The 18,946-nt window shown below is 42.9% G+C and overlaps 1 protein-coding gene and 1 long non-coding RNA gene across 10 annotated transcripts in view; one reads left to right on the forward strand and one right to left on the reverse strand.

Moving 5' to 3' along the window:
- LOC144286022 (uncharacterized) overlaps positions 1-4,327 on the reverse strand; it is a 56,635-nt gene extending 52,308 nt beyond the window's left edge. The window contains exons 1-2 of the long non-coding RNA XR_013354141.1: positions 4,217-4,327; positions 3,772-3,913 (exon numbers count right to left, since the gene is read on the reverse strand). This is a non-coding gene — a long non-coding RNA (uncharacterized LOC144286022). The remainder of the gene's footprint in view (positions 1-3,771; positions 3,914-4,216) is intronic.
- FAM222B (family with sequence similarity 222 member B) overlaps positions 1-18,946 on the forward strand; it is an 88,069-nt gene that overhangs the window by 62,657 nt on the left and 6,466 nt on the right. For 7 of the 9 annotated variants that reach the window (XM_077851991.1, XM_077851984.1, XM_077851986.1 and 4 more), the window contains one exon: positions 14,684-14,805. In XM_077851991.1, the coding sequence (XP_077708117.1) occupies positions 14,724-14,805 (82 nt within the window). In that variant the 5' untranslated portion in view covers positions 14,684-14,723. Of the gene's footprint in view, positions 1-1,708; positions 1,731-11,002; positions 12,051-14,683; positions 14,806-18,946 lie in introns of those variants that run through there. The other 2 variants (XM_077851985.1, XM_077851992.1) reach the window with 2 other exon arrangements.

The raw sequence follows: 18,946 nt of genomic DNA on the forward strand, positions 1-18,946 counted from the left end.
GCATCTGCCTTTGGCTCAGGTCTTCATAACCAGGGTCCTGGGATTGAGTCCTGAGTTGGACTCCCTGCTGAGCAGAGCACCTGCTTTTCCCTCTCCTGCTTGCCACTCTCCCTGCTTGTGTTTTCTGTCTCTGTCAAATAAAGTCTTAAAACAAAAAACATGAACTTGATGGAAATGCTAGTGGATGTCAGGCCTGAAAAAGGAGGGTTATTAATAGGGTCCCTTTAGGGGAGACGTTTCTTTTCTTTTCTTTTTTTTTTAAAGATTTTATTTATTTATTATGAGAGACACAGAGAGAAGGCAGAGACAGGCAGAGGGAGAAGAAGGCTCCTCGCAGGGAGCCCAAGGTGGGACTCAATCCCAGAACTCTGGGATCACGCCCTGAGCCGAAGGCAGACACTCAACTGCTGAGCCACCTAAGCATCTCATAGGATAGACGTTTCTTTTGGAACCTTTCCAAAACCTTTAGGGTAACAGGGTTGCATTGAATGCCACACAATGGAAGCATTGCCAGAACAGAGTGGAGGTTGGGAGAGACTTTGAAGTATAGGTACTGGGGAAAATATTCAGGTAAGTGTTGAAAAGAAATCGAAAGTTGATGAGGCAGAAAAATATAGGAAATCTATTCCAGATGGCAAGAACCCCAAATGTCAGCCCTCACCGATGTAGAGGTAAGTCACTTTCATGAAGATGAAATGATAATGGTTACCAACAGATCATCCTCTCCAACTCTTCTTTATGATCTCCAGCACTTACCCCCTTTCCAGACCTCAACAGTGGTGCCTTTTTTGTTAATTAAAAAAAATTTTTTTTAAGATTTTATTTATTTTTTCATGAGAGAGACAGAGAGAGGGGAGAGGCAGAGACATAGGCAGAGGGAGAAACAGGCTCCATGCAGGGAGCCCAGTGTGGGACTCGATCCCAGAACTCCGGGACCACGCCCTCAGCCAAAGACAGATGCTCAACTGCTGAGCCACTCAGGCGTCCCTGTTAATTTTTAAATTTTGTTGTTTTTTTGAAAGTGAAAGCAGAGTTTATTGAAGATGTAGAGAGAGCAGATACAGAATGTCTGAGATATTCAAGAAGGAAAAAAGGAGCATGAGTCTCCTTTTTTTGTGTATTTTTTGTTTTGTTTTTAAAATAAAATGCCAGGGATCCCTGGGTGGCTCAGCAGTTCAGCACCTGCCTTTGGCCCAAGGCGTGATCCTGGAGTCCTGGGATCAAGTCCCATGTCGGGCTTCCGGCATGGAGCCTGCTTCTCCCTCTGCCTCTCTCTCTCTCTCTCTCTCTCTCTCTCTGTCTATCATGAATAAATAAATAAAATCTTAAAAAAAAAATAAAATGCCTGGAAACAATCTCAGAATTACAGAAAAGTTGCAAATATAGTACCTTGAATCATTTGACCTGATTGCTTCATCATCTTAGAATACTTTAGTGTTTATCTTCTACAAACAAGAATAATTTCCAGCATTACCACAATACAACGATCAAAATCAGGAAGTTAACGTTGATGCATTGCTGTCATATAATTCTCAGACCCCTCTCAGATGTTGCTATTTGTACCAGTAGTGCCCTTTGCAGTAAGTGTACAGTTCAGAATCACACATTGGAGTTTATTTTAAGTGGATTTTTGTTGATTGTTTATTTAAGCCAGCTCTACCCCCAGCATGAGGCGTGAACTCACAACCCTGAGATCTGGAGTCATGTGCTCTACCAGCTGAACCAGTCAGGTGCCCCACACATTGCATTTATTTGTTATGGTATATTGTATTCTTGATCTCCTTCAATCTGGAACAGTTCTTCAGGCCTTTGACTTTCATGACGTTAATGCTACTGACAGTTATTTTCTAGAAAGCCCCTCAATTTACGATTGTCTGATGGTTTTTCATGTTTAATTTAGATTATATGAAAAAAAAAATTTAGATTATATGTCTTCGGCAAGAATATTACAAGAGTGATGCTGTGTTCTTTGTTGCATAATTTTTATGAAGTGCAGAATTTTTGTGTGTCCTATTTCTGGTGCAATGTTCAATCACTTTTTTTTTTTTTAAGATTTTATTTGTGAGAGACACACAGAGAGAGAGGCAGAGACATAGGCAGAGGGAGAAGCAGGCTCTCTGAGGGGGGAGCCCGATGTGGGACCTGAGCCGAAGGCAGTTGCTCAGCCACTGAGCAACCCAGGCATCCCTGTGAAATTTTTTTTACTCAATTTTTTTAAAAAGCTGGTCACAATGCAGATTAGAAAATAGTTGTCTAGTGGAATGAGCCACAAGTCTAGGAATTAAGACAGAGAATTTAATGTCTCTCCTATCCCTCTTCCTCTTTATAAAAAAATATTTTATTTTATTTTTTAAAAATATGAATATTTTTAAAACTGTTTATGCAGCCCCTGGATGCCTGGGTGGCACAGTCCATTGAGTGCCCAACTCTTGGTTTCAGGTCATGATCTCAGGGTTGTGGGATCCAGTCCTGCGTCAGGCTCCATGCTCAGGGCAGAGTCTGCTTAAGATTCTCTCTCCCTCTGCCCCTCCCACTTTTCTTTCTTTCTCTCTCAAATAAATAAAATCTTAAGGGGAAAAAAACACTGTTCATGCAAAAAAAAAAAAAAAAAAAAAAGAAAGAAAGAAAAGAAAAAAAACTGTTCGTGCTTATTTCCAGAAAGAGTGTATCTATCAAGGGCACCTAGATGGCTCAGATGTTTGAGTGTGTGCTTTCCGCTCAAGTCATGATCTCTGGGTCCTGGGATTAAGCCCCTTGTCCGGCTTTTGGCTCAGCGGGGAATCTACTGCTCTTTCTCCCCCTGCCTCTCCTGCTTGTGTTCTCTGTATCTCTGCCTCAAATGAATAAATAAAATCTTAAAAGAAAAAAAAGTATACATTTAAACATCTCACTTTAGTAATTCTTCAGTATATCCTTGACTCTCTACGTTTTAGATTTTTTCAATCATGTTTGTCATTTTTTAAGCAAAAAAATAAAATCTCATTCCACTTAATTTACATTTTTTATTTTATTTTATATATTTTTAAGATTTTATTTATTCATGAGAGGCGCAGAGAGAGACACAGGCAGAGGCTCTATGCAGGGAGCTTGATACGGGACTTGATCCCGGGTCTCCAGGATCACGCCCTGGACTGAAGGCAGGCGCTAAACTACTGAGTCACCCAGACTGCCCAATTTACATTTTTTAAAAAAGATTTTATTTATTCGAGAGAGACAGAGACCTAGGCAGAGGGAGAGGCAGGCTCCCTCTGGGGAGCCTGATGTGGGACTCTATCCCAGGATCCTGGGATCACGCCCTGAGCCAAAGGCAGATGCTCAATCACTGAGCCACCCAGGTGCTCCAATTTATATTTCTTTAAATATTAGATAGTTATATTATTTCTTCACATATTTAGTAGTTGCTTATATTTTTCCATACAACTTTGGAGGGAGCCATGTCTTCATTCCCCTTACATGAATTCAGATGTTGCTGTAGATCCTATCCCTTTTACTGCTTCCATTCATAACTTCAACACTTGTTCAAAATTTTGCTTAAGATACTCTTTGCAGTTTTGATACCCTCTTACGCAGTGTAAATCAGTGTTAATTCTTACATAACACAAATACTGATTTATAAATGCCACTTGAAATGTCTAAATGCAGCAGTGAACTTTGATGGGGTACATTAGACCCAGGAAAGAGACACCTCTGTACCAGGGTCAGGAAACAGGCACACATGGTCCAAACGTTCTCCCTCAGCTTGTTTCAGAATAACACCTTGTAGTTATTTACCTAGTGTCTGCCTTTAAGCCTCTTCAATTTCTGTCATCCTTCAGACTTCAAAGTCAGACTTTAGACTGGGTTCAAGGGCCGCTCTCTGGTGAGGTGATTCTGAGACAATGGAGTCACTAGAGAAATCAGGCCTCTGTTGTACCTAGTACAGTTGAGGGGAGGAGAAAGGGCATGAATAAGCAGCTTGTTTAGCTGTTCTCTAAATACATGCTTGCCAAAATTTCTTGACAGCCTGGTAAATTCTTAAAATTCTTTTTCTGTGTTGGAGCTGTAGGCTGTATAAGTTTACATAAGCTAACTGGGGAACTGCCATTTCTTTTTTTATCAGAATGAATAATACCTGTCTTGGTCTGACTTGTTTTGCACTCAAGGCCTATTAAAGGTCTTTCTAGATATCCTAAGACTTAAAATTGTACCCAACTTTGATATCTTTTTGACAGATTACCTTTTAAAAAAATAGTTTGGGTCTGTTGCTTCAGGTTCCCCATCTGGGTGTGAGATCAGTACTTCTCTGTCACTGGGCAGCTTTTCGCGGATTCAAGGACTCAAGGCTTTGAAGATTAAAAATTGCCACAGGGATCCCTGGGTGGCGCAGCGGTTTAGCGCCTGCCTTTGGCCCAGGGCGCGATCCTGGAGATCCAGGATCGAGTCCCATATCGGGCTCCCGGTGTATGGAGCCTGTGTCTCTGCCTCTCTCTCTCTCTCTCTCTCTCTCTCTCTCTCTATGTGTGTGACTATCATAAATAAATAAAAAAAATTTAAAAAAAAATTGCCACAAATTGTAACATATTTGAAGTGTATTTCATCTGAATAATAATTAGAAACTGTTTTGATACAGAACAAGTTTCTTTTTTTTTTTTTTAAATTTTTTATTTATTTATGATAGTCACAGAGAGAGAGAGAGAGAGAGGCAGAGACACAGGCAGAGGGAGAAGCAGGCTCCATGCACCGGGAGCCCGACGTGGGATTCGATCCCGGGTCTCCAGGATCACGCCCCGGGCCAAAGGCAGGCGCCAAACCGCTGCACCACGCAGGGATCCCCAGAACAAGTTTCTACAGAAGATTATAGGGATCCCTGGGTGGCGCAGTGGTTTGGCGCCTACCTTTGGCCCAGGGCGCGATCCTGGAGACCCGGGATCGAGTCCCACGTCAGGCTCCCGGTGCATGGAGCCTGCTTCTCCCTCTGCCTATGTCTCTGCCTCTCTCTCTCTCTCTCTGTGTGACTATCATAAATAAATTAAAAAAAAAAAAAAAGATTATAAAAGGAGGGGGTGCTTGGGTGGCTCAGGTCATGATCCCAGGACTCTGGGATTAAGTCCTGCAACAGGCTCCCTTCTTGGCAGGGAGCCTGCCTCTCCTTCTCCCTCTGCCTGCTGCTCCCCCTGCTTATGCTCTCTCTCTCAAATAAGTAAAATCTTGGGGCACCTGGGTGGCTCAAATCACTTAAGTGTCTGCCTTCTGCCCGGGTCATGATCCTAGGGTCCTGGGATGAAGCCTTGCATAGGGCTCCCTGCTGAGCAGGGAGCCTGCTTCTCCCCCTACTTGTGTTCTCCCTCTCTCTCTCTGTGAAATAAATAAGTAAAATATTTTTAAAAATAAGTTAAATCTTAAAAAAAAAGAAAACTATAACAGGTAAAAATTCAATATTTGTGTCTTCATCTCAAGGAAGTGGTTTCTTTTGGTTTTTTGTTCTCCTTGTCTTGCTGGGCACAGTCCCAGGTACTTGTGAGTAAAATTCTATCCTGTCTGACAACACTGTCTATGATTATGAATGTAGTTAAATGCAAAGGCCAGTCTTTCTGAGGTGGTTCATCTTAAGTTATAGTGATCCAGTCCTGATGGGCCTTTGGAAATTCAAGCTCTGTTACATACCATGATGAAAAATTCCAAGTTCTGATTTAGCTGCCTACAACGGACACAGCCTGCATTTTCACACTTTTAGGAACACTGATTTCTACTTAAAGGAGATTAAAGTACAGAAATCAAACGATACTTTTCAATACAATGTAAATAAAGAGCAGTATTTGGGACTTTTTTTTTTTAATTTTTTATTTATTTATGATAGTCATCACACAGAGAGAGAGAGAGAGGCAGAGACACAGGCAGAAGGAGAAGCAGGCTCCATGCACCGGGAGCCCGATGTGGGACTCGATCCCGGGTCTCCAGGATCGCGCCCTAGGCCAAAGGCAGGCGCCAAACCACTGCGCCACCCAGGGATCCCTATTTGGGACTTTTTAAAAAAAGATTTTATTTATGTCAGAGAGGGAATGAAAGTACAAGGTGGGGGAGAGAGGGGCAGAGGGAGAAGCAGACTCCTCACTGATCAGGAAGCCCAATGCCAGACATGATCCCAGGACCCCGGGGATCATGACCTGAGCCAAAGGCAGATGCTTAACTGACTGAGCCATTTGGGCACCCTGGGGCTTTTTTTTTTTTTTTTAAGTTAATTAATTATTTTTCTGGTGGTTGACATCTTTATTGCTTTGGAGATGGGGGGCAGGTGCTCAAGAGTCCTTGGTGTGGCAAGCTGCTTCCTCTTCACCATCACAGGCATCTGGCTGCACAGGATGGCAGCGGCTCTGTGAACGGCAGCCATGTGCAGATCTGGACAGCACTTGTTCTTGCAGACCATGTGTCTGATGCTGCTGAGGGTGGCATTCCTGTTAGTGGTGGTCTGCTCATAGGAGGTGGAGGGTTTTCATTGCCTGAATCTCGGCTTCAGGGCAGCCTGGGTGGCTCAGCAGTTTAGCACCGCCTTCAGCCCAGGGCCTGATCCTGGAGACCCGGGATCAAGTCCCACGTCAGGCTCCCTGTATGGAACCTGCTTCTCCCTCTGCCTATGTATCTCTCTCTCTCTCTCTCGGTCTCTCATGAACAAATAAATAAAATCTTTAAAAAAAAAAAAAAAAAAAGAATCTCGGCTTCATGAACACTACCACAAACCTTTGCTGTTGCCCACCAGCTCCACACCAATTGGCCTGTTGTAGTGGAAGAGGTCGTGAGCCTTCAGGTTATTGGATTTGTTGCTATGTGTCTGCTTGTTCCTTTTGATCAGGAAGCTGGAGTAGTTGTACAAGACCATTCATTGCAGGTGGGTGGATATGGTGGCAGCTCCTCTCACTATGGCAGCGAGAGATGGAAAGAGCTGCCCAGGCATTTTTTATCTCTTCTGTCCTCTTGCAGAATGAAGGTACCTGCCCCACGCACATGCACAGGCACTTGTTGGCACTTGTATTATCCATATGTCTCAAGGATGTAAATTCACATAATTTCCAGACCCTGAGATTAAAATATATGCTATTTTCTTCAGGAATGTGAGTCAGTGGTATTTATTCAGTATCTGTTATGGGATAATCTTGTTCCTGATTCTGGAACTTAGAAGGATAAAATAAAAGACAGCCTCTGGTCTAGGGAAGCTCACTCAGAAGTTGAAAGGTTAGAATGTCCAGGAAGAATACTCTACCAGTACCAGAATAACACCTTCAAGAGAAAGCACTGGGTCATAGAGGAGTTAAATAATTACAGGATCCAGGAAAGAGCATCCTTGCTGAAGAAGAGAGCACCTTTAGGGATTTAGGGTGGGGTGGGACCCGGAAAAGAAGAGGACCTGTTGTCATAGATTTTATTTTATTTTATTTTATTTTATTTTATTTTATTTTATTTTATTTATTTATTTATTTTTTTATAAATTTTTATTTATTTATGATAGTCACAGAGAGAGAGAGAGAGGCAGAGACACAGGCAGAGGGATAAGCAGGCTCCATGCACCGGGAGCCTGACGTGGGATTCGATCCCGGGTCTCCAGGATCGTGCCCTGGGCCAAAGGCAGGCGCCAAACCGCTGCGCCACCCAGGGATCCCTGTTGTCATAGATTTTAAAGGGCAGTTAGTAGAGGAGTAATGTTTTCAAACCCCTAAGTAGGGATGGATTGCAGTATGGGTGGTTCTGGGCTTTCAAAATTGTAAGCCCTTGGGCACCTGGCTGGCTTAGTCCATGGAGCATGTGACTCTTGATCTTGGGTCCTGAGATTGAGCCTCACGTTGGTAAGTAAGAGATTACTTTAAAAAAAAAAAAAAATGTAGGGGTGCCTGGGTGGCTCAGTTGGTTAAGCATCTATCTGCCTTCAGCTCAGGTCATGATCCCAGGGTCCTGGGATTGAGCCCCATGTTGGGCTCCTTGCTCAGCCCCTGGCCTCTGCTCACCAAGGGAGTCTGTTTCTCCCTCTCCCTCTACCCTTCCTCCTGCACACACTTTCTCTCTCTCTCTCTCTTTCTCTCAAATAGATAAATCTTAAAAAAAAAAAAAAAGTAAGCCCAGAGTGAACATTTGTTCTCTCTGCTTCCCTAGAGTTGTGAGGTCACAATTCCAAGTGAATTTTAGCACCCCTGTGGGTTAAAGATAGAAAAGAAAGATGCCTTTGAGCAATGACTGAACTTTATTCGGGTTGAGTAATTAGTGAAAAGTTCAATTTAATTGGAAGTTCATGGTTAAACCTGGACTGACAAAATTACCTGTTGAATAGATTATTTTATCGTAACAGACAATAGAGATGACTGATTTTTCAGAGTCTGATTTGATAAACATGTAATTTTTGCTGTCTTTCCCCCTGTATTTTCCCCAGAGCAGTATTTTGGTGTTTCTCTTAGGTTTTATTTATTTTATTTTATTTTATTTTATTTTTTTAAGATTTTATTTATTCATGAGCAATGCACAGAGAGAGAGAGAGAGGCAGAGACACAGGCAGAGGGAGAAGCAGGCTCCATGCAGGGAGCCCGACGTAGGACTTGATCCCGGGTCTCCAGGATCAGGCCCTGGGCTGCAGGTGGCACCAAACCGCTGTGCCACCAGGGCTGCCCGTTCTCTTAGGTTTTAGCCAAATTTCTTGGACACCCCCCTGCCCCAGAGTTAAGAAACAGAGCAGTAAGATAAAACTTTTTTCCTCCTTATCAAAAAGTAGTCTTTTAAAATAAGCCTAATTTAATTCACAGATGAGAAGGCTTTATTCAGAGATGCTGAGGACTCTTAAATTAATTCAGTTTCATGGTATTAATCATATTCTCTTATGATACATGTCCACAGGATTATCACTGTTGAATGTATTTTATAAAATGAAGTCAAATAAGGAGCATAAGGTTTTCTTTCTTTACCTGTGGTCACAGAGATGGCAGTGGTGTCAATTTCAGTTTTTAATTAAAGACCACAAATGACAAATTAAAAATTTTTAACCACAGCATGAATCAGAAACTTGGCCAGTCAACCTTTTTTTTTTTTTTTTTTTTTGAGGAGATATTTTTGAAGGTAGAGGTTGCAGGCAGGGAAGGGAAAGCAAGAGAGGGAATTGGCAAAGAAATGTAGTGGGAGGCAGTGGATTGTGGGTGGTGAAACTGGGCTGGAAGTGATGGCTCTAGACTTACTTCACCTCACCCCAGAACCCCGAGTAAAAATAAATCTTTTTTTTTTTTTTTTTTTTTAAGATTTAATTTATTTATTCATGAGAGAGACAGAGAGAAAGAGAAAAGCAGAGACATAGGCAGAGGAAGAAGCAGGCTCCCTATGGGGAGCACGATGCAGGACTCCATCCCAGGACCCTGCAACCACACCCTGAGCTGAAGGCAGATGGTCAACCATTGAGCCACTCAAGTGTAATAAATCTCTATCACTTGATTTTCTCTCTACCTTTCAGTGATCTTAAGCATAAGCAGGGACAGTCAGCACAAACACAACTGGGGTTTTCTTACAGTCACAGAGCTAGTCCTTTATCAGATGCGCCCAGGAAAACAGAATGTGACAGCACAACACTATATAACCTCTGGGAGTCTTCTGACAGGGATTGGGGAGAGGGACATGGAGGGGAACAGATGGAAGTACTTTTGAATTTTCCCAGTGGGCACAAGGGTTTTGTTTCTTAATTAGAGGTAGTCTGAGAAGTGCTTGCACTGGTGCTGATACCCTAGTAGAGTTTGAACACCTTCGTTCTGAATTTACTGTGATATAGTCCCCCTGCTTAGGGAGTAGACCAGCTGGCAGCAGGAAAGCTGGCTGAGAGCTCACTTGGCCTGAGCTCTAGATTACTACTTGATTCTGTTTTGAAGTCAGGACTTGAATTTTGATGTCCCTTTAGAAGGTAATGCTAGTGTTGATTTCTGGATCTACTTGTGCTTCTGGAAGTATCAACTGTAAAATTATATATATGGAATTTGCTTTTTAGAAAAACCCAGGTGGTAATCAAAATGTGTGGGTGGTTTGAAGTTGTTGTTTTAAGATTTATTTCCTTATTTTTAGAGAGGGAAATATTGGGATCCCTAGGTGGCGCAGCGGTTTGGCGCCTGCCTTCGGCCTAGGGTGCGATCCTGGAGACCCGGGATCGAATCCCACATCGGGCTCCCGGTGCATGGAGCCTGCTTCTCCTTCTGCCTGTGTCTCTGCCTCTCTCTCTCTCTCTCTGTGACTATCATAAATAAATAAAAATTAAAAAAAAAAAAAAAGAGAGGGAAATATTGTGTAAGTGGATGGAGGGCCAGAGGGAGAGAGAGAGTCCTTTAAGCAGACTCCCCGCTAAGTGTGGAGCCTGACCCAGGGCTCCATCCCAGGATCCTGAGATCATGACCTGGGCCGAAATTAAGAGTTGGATGCTTAACCCAACCAGGCACCCCTGGTTTGAGGTTTTTATTTTATTTTTTTAAAGATTTTATATATTCATGAGAGACACAGAGAGAGAGAGAGGCAGAGACACAAGGCAGAGGGAGAAGCAGGCTCCCCGCAGGGAGCCTGTGGTCAGAGTTGCTCCCAGAACTCCAGGATCACACCCTGGGCCGAAGGCGGGTGCTAAATCACTGAGCCACCCAGGGATTCCCTGGTTTGAGGTTTTTAAATAAAAGGCCTATGCTCAGTTACCAGGCCTCCAGAGGAGTTCTTTATTCTGCCCAGTTACTTCCTTCCTGTTTCATTACAAACCTTGCCATATTCCCTGCCTTTCCTGACCTTGCAGAATCTGATTCTTTTTTTTTTTTTTTTTTTTTTTTAAGATTTTATTTATTCATGAGAGACACAGAGAGAGAGAGAGGCAGAAACATGGGCAGAAGGAGAAGCAGGCTCCAAGCAGGAAACCTAACGTGGGAATCCATCCCGGGTCTCCAGGATCACACCCTGGACTGAATGCGACACTAAACTGCTGAACTCCCCAGGCTGCCCCAGAATCTGATTCTTTTTTTTTTTTTTTTTTTTTTTTTAGATTTTTTTATTTATGACAGACAGAGAGAGAGGCAGAGACACAGGCAGAGGGAGAAGCAGGCTCCATGCAGGGAGCCCAATGTGGGACTCAATCCAAAGTCTCCAGAATCACGCCCTGGGCTGAAGGCAGCGCCAAACCGCTGGGCCACCGGGGCTGCCCCCAGAATCTGATTCCTTTTTTTTTTTTCCTTCAGAATCTGATTCTCAACTTCAGTTGAGACTGTTCGAGGGGCTTGAAGTCTTCCTTAAGTACAGAGGACAGTTTTTTGGAAAGGAAGGCAGAGATAGATCCTAAACTCTTAAAGAAAGGGTCACAAATTGGAGGCTGTACTCTTAATAGTAGCCTAGATGATGAGTTTTCTAAACTTTCTGGGTGGTTCTTGTTGGGGACATCATCACGGAGGGCACCAAGCTCTGGTATCTTTCTTCCTCAATCACCCTCTCCTGCCTAAACTAAAAATTGACTTTCCGGAGTCTGTTGTTGTTGTTGTTGTTGTTGTAAACTCTACACCCAATATGGGGCCTGAACTCACAACCCCAAGATAAAGAGCTGCATGCTTTACTGACTAAGCCAGCCAGGCACCCCGACTTTCTGCAGTCTTACAGAATTCACCTATTATTCTTGCTCCTTTGTTTGCTATTAATAAATCCATTACTGTGTCTGCCACAGTTTAGCTGTTTTAATTGTCTCATCTTCTTCCGATTGAAATCCACAGTTGTGATTTGAGGGGTGGTATGTTATGGTCAAATATGTTATAGGATCCACAGCCCCCCACACTCATCTCCTCCTGGTTGTAGGCAGCAAGATTTAATAGATACACCGGAGATTGCAGTGATCATGCATAGATTGGTTTCTTCCAAAAAGTACAGGGAAAGAGTATATCTGGAAGACAGCTTAGGGAATGTGTTCTCTGAACCTCTCTATCTTTACAGCATCGCTGCTGTCCAGATGAAGTACAAGGCATGGAGGTGAAGTGTGGTTGGCTCTTTGGAGGAGCTATAAGGAGACCACTGTGGCTGGAAGTAGAATCAGCAGGAGGGGCAGAAAGGTTGGAAATAGTAGTAACAGGTCATGGTAGGCCTTGTGGACCTGTTAGGATTTTTGTATTGTATTCAAAGTGAAATGGGGAATCATTGGAGATTTTTGAGTTGATATGATTTCTAATTTAAAAAGTAAATTACTCTGGCTGCTGTGTAGGGAGTAGACTGGTGATAACAAGAGTGGAACAGAGAAACCATTTAGAAGACTATTGTAGTAATCCAGGCTAGAGATGATGATATGACAAGTGAAATTATTACCCATCTCCAAGCAGGGTTGGGAGACCTAATTAAGAAAACCTCACCGATGCCCCTCATGTAGTCCTTTTAACAACATTAGGCTCCAGTATCCAATAATTCCCTTCTGTTCCTGGGATTTTGCCCTCTCCTATATTAGGAGCGTAGGGAGAGGTTATTAAATAAAGAACAGCTTTCACAGGGGAAGGGATTGTAAGCAGTACCTCACTCACTTGACCCCAACAGAAGCCTTTTTATTTCTTGAGGCACTGCAGTTGGTGCGCTGGGTACATTCTGTTATCCCACCCACCGGAGACCTGAAAAAGCAGAATCTATGCCCAAACTTTTGGGCAGCTCTGTTCTCACTGAGGCATTCAATCTTCAGTTCTTTCTGCATTTGCTATCTTAGACACAGTTTGAGCAGCTTCTTTTACAAACTGTCTTTTCAGCTACCTGGCCTTGCAAGCTGGAGCTCTTTGATACTCATCAGGACGAGGTAGTTTCACATACAGAGGGCCCTCAAAGAGAAAGAAAGAGGATTTGTGGTCTTTGTTTATACTTGAGCTCTTTTCCCACTCCTCTTTTGTTGGGATTAGAGCCTTAACATGCCACCTTGATTTCTGGGTTTTGCAATAAAGGAAAGGAATTCATGTATTTTATAGTGCATTATACTTGTTTGAGAAAAGCTTGGTCCTTGGTACACAGGAAACTCACATTGCTTGCTCTTCGCTACAGAAGGCCACATCAGATCTGCTTTCTTGGGCAATTCTTGTTGGTAGACATCACTGAGGAAACCAGGCCATCTTGACATAATGTCAGGATTACCTACCTACGGAGGGCTGCTGGTAGCCTTCTACCTCCTTGATTTATTCTGGGAACAATGCTTTTTTTTTTTTTTTTTCTTTTCTTTTTTCTAGGGTCTAGGGGGTCTAATTGTGTGATAGGCAATAGGAAAGGTAAATCCCAGAAACTTAGAAATGGAATTTGATTTAACAGTAGTTAATTGCGTCTCCTAGGATGCTTTGCTCCTTCTTCCTTCTAAAAGTGAGCTCAGATTACTGCCATCACGGGATCCCTGGGTGGCGCAGCGGTTTGGCGCCTGCCTTTGGCCCAGGGCGCGATCCTGGAGACCCAGGATCGAATCCCACATCAGGCTCCCAATGCATGGAGCCTGCTTCTCCCTCTGCCTGTGTCTCTGCCTCTCTCTCTCTCTCTGTGACTATCATAAATAAATAAAAATTAAAAAAAAAAAAAAAAAGATTACTGCCATCACAAGTTGGACTTTGGGTGCCTTTGCCGCTCATACACTGTACTGCTTTTGGAAATGTCTGACTGCCCCTGCCCCAACCAGGTCTGTAAATAGACTGAGCCAGGTCCTGTGAAGGCCGGCTCTCCTCAAGAACCCTGTTCTATTTTCAGGGAAAAATAATTTTTCCCTTCACCTCAGCTAGAATCTGCCCTAGCCTTTCTGCTCCTGCCTTAGCTGGGGCACAGATGAGAGCTAGTATGCCATGTATCTGGCAACCCTGTGGCCCTGCCCAAAAGCAGTATGGAGAGGCCATCTATAGGAAATGCACATGCTAAAAGTGTATCCACAGCTTGTGAGCATAAAAGATAGGTACCTTATTTTCCAGTTACTTGTGTGGATAGGTATTTCCAGTTTTTATTTTCTCTCCACCCATGCATCTATGCTGACTGTAACACCATTTTATTTTATTTTAATTTAATTTAATTTAATTTTATTTTATTTTATTTATTTTTTAAATTTTTTTATTTATCTATGATAGTCATGCAGAGAGAGAGAAAGAGAGAGAGGCAGAGACACAGGCAGAGGGAGAAGCAGGCTCCATGCACTGGGAGCCCGACGTGGGATTCGATCCCGGGTCTCCAGGATCGCGCCCTGGGCCAAAGGCAGGCGCCAAACCGCTGCGCCACCCAGGGATCCCTATTTTATTTTATTTTATTTTATTTTATTTTATTTTATTTTATTTTATTTTATTTTATTATTTTATTTTATTATTTTTTATTTATTTTTTTAATGATTTTATTTATTCACTGATGAGAGACACAGAGAGAGAGAGACACAGGCAGAGGGAGAAGCAGGCTCCATGGAGGGAGCCCGACGTGGGACTCGATCCCGGGTCTCCAGGATCAGGCCCTGGGTTGAAGGCAGCGCTAAACCGCTGAGCCACCCAGGCTGCCCTGAAACACCATTTTGGCCATAGTAATAGTTGGGAGCAAATTGGTGCTACAGATAAAGACATAGGTGTATTTTCAGCCAACATGCTGCTAATTAAATTGTTTGTCTATTTAAACTTGGCCTCTGCTGCTCATATCTGATGTCCCTGGTATCTTCCTTGAGTGAATTGCCTTGTATTCCATAACCTTGTTTTCTTATTCATTGCAGTGTCAGTGACTGCCCCATGTTGTGTTGATGCCAGTCTGCCATGCTAGCCTGTCTACCAGGGCCAGGTGACCTGTCCTTTCAGCTTCTTTCTCACACGCAGATGAACACTGGACTTCAGAAATGTAAGTAATCTGGATCCCAGGGATGGATGTGATCTTTATTTTGTCCCTACATTTGGGTGTAATACGGAGGCACATCAGGGGCATGTTGACTCTGAACTTTGGTACCTCTAAGCTATTCTTCAGCAAAGACAGCAAGAAAGCAGCTGCCAGACTTATCAGCAGTGTGGACACTTTGCTGATCAGAGAGATCTTCTTAAAATACTAGAATTCCTCAGGGTGTATCATTTTAATTATAATTGTGCTGATAGCTGTATGTTGAGCAACAAAACTATAAGGAGTTTTACAGGATATGTATGTCACCCTTCAAAAAGATGTTTTGGTGGGGATCCATGGGTGGCTTAGTGGTTTAGTGCCTGCCTTCAGCGCAGGGCATGATCCTGGAGTCCTGGGATCAAGTTGCGCATCAGGCTCCCTGCATGAATCCTGCTTTTCCCTCTGCCTGTGTCTCTGCCTGTCTCTTTCTCTCTGTGTGTCTCTTATGAATAAATAAATAAGACTTTAAAAAAAAAAAAAAAAAAGATGTTTCAGCTTGAACCCCCATGAGGGATTGAATGAAAACTCACACTCTTGATTACTTACTGTATCTCTGAAACAACCTATTTACCCTTTTCTGTTGTTTTGGACATTCTGAGCATTCTCTACCATGGAAATAGTTCTCTTTGGCTCTTCTCTCTGCCAAACCAGTGACCTCAGTTCACAAGTAAAGAAGCTCTAACCTCTGGAAGTGATAGGGAGCTACCTTTCTCGGGCTCTCTGGGTATATTCCTGCTAATAAACTTGCCTACAAGATTGAACTTTTGAAAACTATTAGATTTCTCCCCCCCCCCCTTTTTTAATAGTAAACTCTACGCCCAACATGGGGCTTGGACTCATGACCCTGAGATCAAGAGTTGCATGCTCTACTGACTGAGCCAGCCAGAAGCCCCAGATTCTTATCTTAAATTGGCTGGAATTGGGGCTTTATACCTCATGTTTTCCCAGATTCCTGGCTTCTATCCCTGCACTACAAGGATGTGCAAGGAAAAGATTCTATTCCTAGTTCATTACCATGTACAGTTTCTTTAAGTATAAAAATGGCCCTCAATTTGGGATAGACCTTTCAGAGCAAAGGGGGAAGTCACTGAGGCATCTAGGCTTTACCCTTTAATAGAAAAGGTGCCTTAGCACCTTACCCAAATCCTTTATGACAGAAGCTGGTAAACTTCTTCCATAAAAGGCCAGATAGCAAATATTTTAGGCTTTGTGGGCCAGATGGCCCCTCTTGCGTCTACTCAGAGCTGCTGTTATAGGGCAAAGGCAGCTATAGACTACATGTAAACAAACGAGTATGGCTGTGTTCTGATAAAACTTTTTACAAAAATACAGCAGCTGTATTTTGGCCCATAGGCTGTAGTTTGCTGACCCCTGTTATGTCCTGCTATGTGAGATCATCTTCAGAAGTTAAAAATTGTCTAGCCTCTTGACTTCCTTTCTTTGAAGGAGAGTAAGACTCAGAGCCTGGCTAGTTCTGGAATTTAGCCAATGAATCCAACTCAATGTCAGAGCTGAAAGCAACAGTCTTCCTTGTGTAGCTGCTTCACCCAATAGGCAAGCTATGCTATGCTGTACCAGCTTTTTCTCCAGTCTTTCTCTTAATAAATGATGATTGGGTAATAAAGTTTTTTTTTTTTTTTTTTTTTTTTTTTTTGGTAATAAAGTTGTACGTGCTCTCTGGCCACTGAAATCTGAATGCTAACTGCATTTTGACTGGTTCTGGGGTTCCAGGGATATAACTAGAGAAGGGAGTATACTTAAAGCATGACAGAAAAGCCCATTGACTTTCTTCTAAGTTTCTTTTTTTTTTTTTTTTTTTAATTTTTTTTTATTATTATTTATGATAGTCACAGAGAGAAAGAGAGAGGCAGAGACATAGGCAGAGGGAGAAGCAGGCTCCATGCACCGAGAGCCTGATGTGGGATTCGATCCCGGGTCTCCAGGATCGCGTCCTGGACCAAAGGCAGGCGCTTAACCGCTGCGCCACCCAGGGATCCCTTCTTCTAAGTTTCTTAATGTACTCAAACAGCTTTACCCAGGGATGGGATATCATGGGTAACCCATTTGGAAGGAAGAGCAAATTGGCAGCTTTATCTTTGGTGCTGATTTTGGATCTCCACTCCCTTTCTCCCCAAAGCAGTCTCAAAGTAGCCTCTGCCAACCACTGTCTTCAAATTTTATTCAAGAATTGAGATAACCTTCTTCCTTGGATTCAGGGATAGTGTAATGGAATCCCTTTGTCTCATTTAGTTTCTATCCTTAAATATACCGAAGCCTTTGCAGAGAAGAAAACTTGATGGTACTTTAAGCCTACTTGCTCTCTTCTCACCTCTCCCAAAATGTTTAAGAAAAAAATTCTGCCATGTCACTTATTATTAGCATAAAACATTCAGGATGAGGTGGAGCTTAAACTCTCTCCTTTGGGAACCAGCACCAAGGCCCTGCTCAGAGCCGAGACCTCTCAGCTACAGAGAGCTTTAAACCAGTTTTTGGACTCTGCTCTTCAGCCTTTCTCTGCCCCTCATCCTCAGGAGGGTCTTATGAGTTGTTAGAAACAGAACTTGGTGTAGGGTGGGGATGGGGTACAGATGTTTATAGATTATTGTGCTTTGTATTGTAAGAGTTCAAGGCAAGAGAGATGGATCAGGGGTCAAGAGATAGGATGTGTGGCATCTTGGCCCGCACTCTAAGTCACCTGGTTAATTGCTTTCTCCAGGCCTAACCCACCACAGGTACAGAATCATAGGATCGATCCCTTCTGACCCTAGCATTTCTCATCTCCTCTTCTTTTCTTTGTGTGTAGGAGGATGTAATGCATTTCCCATCCTAGATGTGTCATTTGCTGTGGGGCAGTCTGGATTAAGGAACATCTTGGCTTTGGTGGGTCCTGCACTTGCTAGGGGACCATAGTTGGGGTTAGGTGGATGCCCTCCTAGAGCTTTTCTAGATTGTATATTCCATGATGTCACTTGCTTTGAGAGTTCTCAGCAGTTTTGGAACTTTACTTGGGAAAACTTCCACTGACCTATCTTTTCCCAATTCCCTAGAAAATTGTTTTTTTGAATATTTTTTTCTTCATTTACCCCAAGCCTCTACTCCTACTTCTCCAGCTCACCATCAGGTATATTGTAGTGGCTCAATAAATATTGCTAGGTGAGTGGCTGAAATGATCAAACGTCGTTGGTCCTCAAATCATCCTTTAAAAAAAATTTTTTTTTTATTTTTAAAGATTTTATTCATTTATTTGAGACAGAGCACAGAGGGGAGTGTGAAAGGGAGAAGCAGACTCCCCACTGAGCAGAGAGCCTCATGAGAGGCTTGATCCCAGGACCCTGAGATCAGGACCCAAGGCAAAGGCAGATGCTTAACCAACTGAGCCACCCAGGCACGCCCTCAAATCATCTCTGAGACAAAGGTCAAAATTACCCAGGTTTGCTATTACTTTCTATGCCTATCTGCCCCCTGGTGGAAGGGCCTGGAAATGGTGAATTAGCCCTCTGGATAAACCCATAGAAATTTCAGAAATACTAGCTAATAATTGTTGATTGCTTATTGTGTGCCAGGCACTATTTTAAGTATATTTATCTATGTTCTCATTCATTCCTCAATGATCCCATATGAGAAACTCTTATCTTTCTTTTGAATGTCACATTACTGTTCAGTGACTAGGCTAGAACTTACTCTTGGGTCAGACTCCAAAGCCGGTGTTTGAAACACTGCCTGTGCCTCTCCACCTATTGATAGTTTCCTGCTGCATATGATACTTGTGTCTTCTGACCTTCAAAATAGAAAGATAAACAGGGAGGCCCCTGTGAGGAAGATGGGATTCAGGGAGATTCTCCCCCTCACACCCCTACCCCGCTGCTGCTTCCTGTAGTCCCTGCAATAGATAACACTGCTTTCTGCTACATTTAACTCCCAGACTCAAATCCAGGGGGATTTCTTGGTCAGGTTACTTTTCCCTGTGTGTAGACTCCACCAAACCTGCTATCCTTGAATAATAACTTCTGATAGTTAAGGTTCCTGTTTACAGAGCTTTTCCTATTCAGTGAATCTCTTGATCTTAGTAATTCTGTGAGGTAGAGGGCTCAATTGGTTAAGTATTTGA

The sequence above is a fragment of the Canis aureus genome, chromosome 16, assembly GCF_053574225.1.
Source record: "Canis aureus isolate CA01 chromosome 16, VMU_Caureus_v.1.0, whole genome shotgun sequence".
NCBI lineage: Eukaryota > Metazoa > Chordata > Mammalia > Carnivora > Canidae > Canis > Canis aureus.